General features: G+C 31.4%; 1 protein-coding gene across 1 annotated transcript in view; it reads left to right on the forward strand.

Annotated features, from left to right (window-relative positions):
* The window catches only part of LOC115230998 (histidine--tRNA ligase), a 61,894-nt gene extending 58,601 nt beyond the window's left edge, over positions 1–3,293 (forward strand). Inside the window, exon 15 of the mRNA XM_029801093.2 lies at positions 3,154–3,293. Coding sequence (XP_029656953.2) covers positions 3,154–3,210 — 57 coding nt within the window. The 3' untranslated portion in view covers positions 3,211–3,293. The remainder of the gene's footprint in view (positions 1–3,153) is intronic.
* The last annotated feature ends 2,707 nt before the right edge of the window (positions 3,294–6,000 follow it).

Below are 6,000 nucleotides of genomic sequence, written 5' to 3' on the forward strand. Positions count from 1 at the left end.
ACACCTCTCATGCTATGTTTGTTTAATCATTAATGAAGAAAGATAATTTTAAATCTTAATTGTTATATGTTGGTGTCTTTAGGACTGGAGTATTTTAAAACTATTTTATGTTGCAGATGTAAACCCCTTATTTACTATACAGAATGTCTCTCTTTATGACTGGTGATGAGCACACACATCCTTGAATATATATTCTAAGCCCAACAGGTTTTTAAAGACTGCTAATTATTGTTTAGCTCCTGATGAGCCCTGACCGAGCAGATCTATGATCAAAAGGCATTCCAGTCACGACCATCCTGTGGTTTCTTACTTGTGTGCTGGGAACCCAGAAGCTACATTTCTGAATGACCTTTTCTAAGGAGATTTGGCCGTTATTTCTATTACATCAAGCAACCTCATAGTTTCCCTGGTGTTATGGTGTACAGTAGGTGGAAGACAAATGTCACTACAAGTAGGGTGTTTGTCTAACACTGGTAATAATTTCAGATGACCTGATACCTTTGCCTAACAGCCAGGTGAACTGAGGAAACTGTACACCAGTAGATATATATGGGGTGTGTGTGTCTCCTTGTCATGACATTGTGTGGTAATTGTAAATGAATGTCACTAAGACAAGTGACATTCTTTGTTTCCAATCTTGTGTGAAGACATATCCAGCAATGAAGAACTATTAACTAATTTGGAAACTGGTGAGGTTTGGCAACAGGAAGGGCATCCGGCTGTGGAAAATCTGCCTCAATAAAATTATCTGACCCATGAGGGATGGAAAAGTAAAAGTAAAAGTCAAAGCAATAATAATGATGATGTGGTGATTGGTGAGCTACTGACTGATTTGTTAAGTCACCATTTAAAACTTCAATTTCTTATTGAGACTGTTGTATAATTTACATGAACCATGTAAGACCCTCTATGCAGTTGTTTGCCTTGCTAGAAACAAACAGCCAACTCTTCCTCAAACCACATCCTACTCTCTTAAAAAGAGAGGCATTGGCTGGTGTAGCTGAAGGTTCACTCTTCCCACAAATAAGATTAACAATAACAATCATTTACTTGTTGTATATAACCATGGTTGAGTTATAGCTCTGAGTTATAGCTGTCGACATTATCATCTGTTTTCCATGCTGGCATGGTTTGGAGGTTTGACAGGAGCTAACAAACCAGAGGACCGCATCACGCTCCAATGTCTGCTTTAGTTTGACTTCTATGGTTGGATGCCCATCCTAACACCTGCCATTTTACAGAGTGTACTGGGTGCTTTTTAAATGGTACCAGCACTAATGAAATTACTAAATAACTCACAAGACATTACTCCTCAACTGAGGGCTGGGGAGTGGTAGCTTTATGCCAGGTGATGAGAGATTAAAGTATGATAGAGGGATAGGAACATATGTCAAGCAACAAATGTCATGGTTACTCCAGTTGGAAGAAGAGGAGGATGGTGTGAGGGTGTGTCAGAGCATACCTTCAAGTTAGTGGAAGGTGAATAAATAAAGAGAGTGGTATGAGTGAGTATGCAAGTTTGTGGGAGTGTGAGAGGCAAGTAGTAAAGGGATAGAGAGAAATGTAGTAATTGGTCAGTCATGAATATCAGTTGGAGGAGGTAGGTGTGGGTTGGTGGGGGTAATAGGTGAGGATGTAGTTAATTTGGCTTGTGTGAGCATCAGATTGATAGGTGATCAGAGGATTGGCTGGTTAGTGTTGCAGATCATCAGGTAGTTTCATCACAAAACTGTAGCTTTGTTCTGTCCTCATCTCTGGTACCAAAACTATAACCTCCATCACACCATGCTGCCCAACATGTCCATTGAAGTAATCAGCCATGAAAATAAGGTCACTAATGTTCATCATTGAGGTAATCTGAAAAAGGGTATCATAAAATCAATCTTTTGTTTATCTGACAGTCCTACTTTTTTGGAAGCACAGGCAAAGATAATAAGTTGATGATGTATTTTCCAAGACTAGTCTAGGCATAGTTATCCAATCACACACTCTGACTACCTCAATCACTTTATTCACCCAGTTCTCAGCTAAAATTATCCCCGTGTCCTCCTTACAATCACTATTGCCTTTCCAACAGAATTATATCTGTTCTTTGCCTGTGAAGTATCTGGCTGAGGTCCCCTTTATCTTCTTGCATGCAGCACACATCTACATTCCTCCATTCTCACATTCCAACAATCTCACCAAACCTACCTTGGAATGTGCTTCCATTGACTGTGCCTACTCTAAGGATGTGGGCAGGGTGGAAAGAGTAAGTAGGGACCCAGAGAACAGCATTCAGCATCTGGTAAGAGGATTTGCAAGGATGCCTGCAGGCATATCAGTTATGCAAATCAAAAATACTGTTCGTCTTAGTCACATTTGCCCAGATCCGCATACACTTAATGCAAAGCCAACTAGTTAAAGAAAGGTTAGAGGTAAAAATATTCAACATTGCAATCATATAAATGAATTGTCAGTTTTAGTGATACTGTTAGTTATGGTTCCTAAGCTGTGGCTCGGAGGACTGGGACATTTGAGAGTTATATATCATAACCTTAGATACCTTGTAATGGTAGTAACTGTATATAAATTCCCAACCTCTTAGTTTTCTAAAGACCCTCTTGAATTAGCCATTCATGCTATCAAAACTAGATATATTCACATACAAAATGTATAAAAAACCTTATTTACATGACTGAATATATAATACTTTGAAAAACATTTCATACAGAAAAAAAAACTCTAATTCTTGCTTTTAATTTCTTTTCAACCCTTTTGTTACCATATTTCTTTTGAAAGACATTGCTTTATTTCAGTTAATTTTGAAAATAATCAAGAATTTAGTTGAATAAGTTTGTCATTATTAAGCTGATGTTTGTAACATAAATTAACATAAAATCTTGATGGAAGGTTTTAATTTATATAACTTAAACTCTCTTGTTATCATATTTCATTGTTTCAATGAATTTTGAAAATAATGATGAATTTAATAAAATAATTTTGTCATTATTAAGACAGTGCTTGAAATATGAATTAACATGAAATTTTAATGGAATAATTTTATTTATATTACTTTAATACAGGAAATCTGCACCATAGAACCAGATACATTTTCAGTATAGTATCAAAAGGGTTAAATCTATCTAAAATATTTGTTCTTTTTTTTTGCAGCGCACAATTCCACGAGAAAGTTACATCAAGGAAATCAAAAAAACACTGAAAGCTTAAATTGAATAATTTAATTCTAGTTTGCTGCAAGATGTTTTGGGCCAATTTTGTTTGCTTTACCAATAAATGAAACCATTTGTAAACCTGCTTTTGCTTCTTACTACCCCATTCCCTAGGTAATAGCTAACATAGCATTATATATTTGTAAATGAGAATTTAAAAGAAACAATGACAAGTCATGCATTACATGCTGACCATTACAATAAGCAAAGATCTTCATATATGCACATTAATTATAAATTATGTTGATGATGCTGGTTTTTTTATTACTTTTCATAAATAATTCAGGTGATTTTTGTGAACATTTAAGTAAAAAAATTTAAGGAAATTATTTCAGCTCCCTTAATTTAGAAAGGCATTCCATCTTGCTTAATTGAAAACTTCCCCAAGAATTTTAAATAAAAATTAGTTCTTGGAATTTCTTACTTTTTTTTTTACTTTCAAAGTACTTTTTAATTAATAATTCGTGAGACAAGAAACAAGATCTAACAGTGAAAACTGCTTCAAATCACATTGTGTTATCTTAAAAAAGATGGGTTTGCCAAATAACTTGCAGGACAAGAAAGGCCAAGAAAAGGAAAAAAAAAACAAGAGAAAAGGGAAAGGCCCTCTCAACTAAGTGATGGAGGTATTTGAGAGGGTGGTGAGGTGATTTTTATGCCAGGGACCAGCAGATACATGGCTACCTGACATTTATATATGAGTAGGTGGGAGTATCTAGGAAAAGGGTAAGATGGTAGTGATTGAGTGCCAGAGCAAAACCTTCAAAAAGCAAGAGATGATACAGGCAGTAGATCAAGAGGGGAAGTCAATGACAGGAGAGTACAAAATGGCTAGAGATGGGGATAGAAGTGAATGTAACAAGTGATGAACAGAGGTGCAGCTTAAGGGAAAATATCAGTTGGTGGGGGAATGACATAATAATAATTGCATGGAAGGTGTTTATAAGCCATTTAAAAGCACACAAAAACCATTAGATTCCGTACTGCATGGAATTTTTGTCAGTGAACAGGTCACAGTCTCAAAGTGGCGAAAATATTTTGGCAAATTAAATTTAAATATTGAAGTGAATCTAATGATTTTTGTGTGTTTTTAAATGGCTTATAAGCACTTTCCACACGGAAATTATTTGTTTCAGCACATGACCTCAGGTCAGGTCACTTGCTGTGCAAATACATCTCTGTAATATATATCTATTATATAAAATCCGTTCTGTCTGTGTGTGTGTGTGTCTTCTAGGATCTCAGGCATCCTTCATCCGATTGCGCTCAAATTTGATATGTAGATACCGACGGTATCAGGGCATGTATAAATCTTGAAAAAATTACACAAATCGATTCCAGGAGAGAATGCAATCGATAAGGCCATGGGAACATGCATTTGTACGTGCAAGTACGTCAGCTGTTGCAATCGACACTAAACATACACAAGAAAAATGCACGTGCAGTTTGCACAAAAAAGCAGCTGGCTTGAAATAATGCCACAAAATGCAGTATATTTAAGAGACCCAAAAGGTAAAGTGCTATGAAAATAAAATACTGCTTTTTATTCAGCACCGTCCATTAAAGGGGGGGGGGGCGTTTTGCTCGTATATACATATATATATATATATGTGCTAGCGCGGAAAACGGACGTTAAATGATGATGATGATGATGATGATGATGATATATGTTTTCTTCACGTGAATAAAGAGTGTGAAAAATTCTAGATTAAACTTTACTCTTTATTCACCTAAAGAAAACCATGTTTTTTGCATGATGTAATATATGTATATATATATATATATATATATATATGTGTGTTTTCTTCAGGTGAATAAAGAGTGAATGGTCTATTTTCTGAGAAATTCTAGATTAAACTTTACTCTTTATTCACATGAAGAAAACCATGCTTTTTGCATAATGTAACATATAATATATGTATATATATATATATATATATGTATATATATATATATGTATATATATATATATATGTATATATATTATATGTATATAATATATATGTATATATATATATATGTATATATATATATATATGTATATATATATATATGTATATATATATATATATGTATAATATATATATATATGGTATATATATATATGTAGATATATATGTATATATATATATATGGTATATATATATATGTATATATATATCTATATATATATCTAATATATTATGTATTATATGTATATATATGTATATATTATATATATGTATATATATATATGTATATATATATATGTTAATATATATATATATGTATATATATATATATGTATATATATATATATATGTATATATATATATATGTATTATATATATTATATATATATATATGTATATATACATATATATATATACATATATATATATATGTATATAGTTTTGTATATATGTATATGTAATATATATAGTATATATGTTATGTATATTGTATTATATATATGTATATATATATCCTAGATATATGTATATATATATATATATATGTATATATATATATGTATATATATATATGTATATATATGTATATATATGTATATATATATGTTATATATATATATGTATATATATATTATGTATATATATATGGATATATATATTATGTATCTATTTATGTATATAATATATGTATAATATATATATATGTATATATATATTATGTATATATATATGTATAGTATATATATCTATATATATATATGTATATATATGTATATATATGTATAATATTAATATATATATATATATATATATAATATATATATATTATATGTATA

The sequence above is a fragment of the Octopus sinensis genome, unplaced genomic scaffold, assembly GCF_006345805.1.
Source record: "Octopus sinensis unplaced genomic scaffold, ASM634580v1 Contig17090, whole genome shotgun sequence".
Classification (NCBI taxonomy): domain Eukaryota; kingdom Metazoa; phylum Mollusca; class Cephalopoda; order Octopoda; family Octopodidae; genus Octopus; species Octopus sinensis.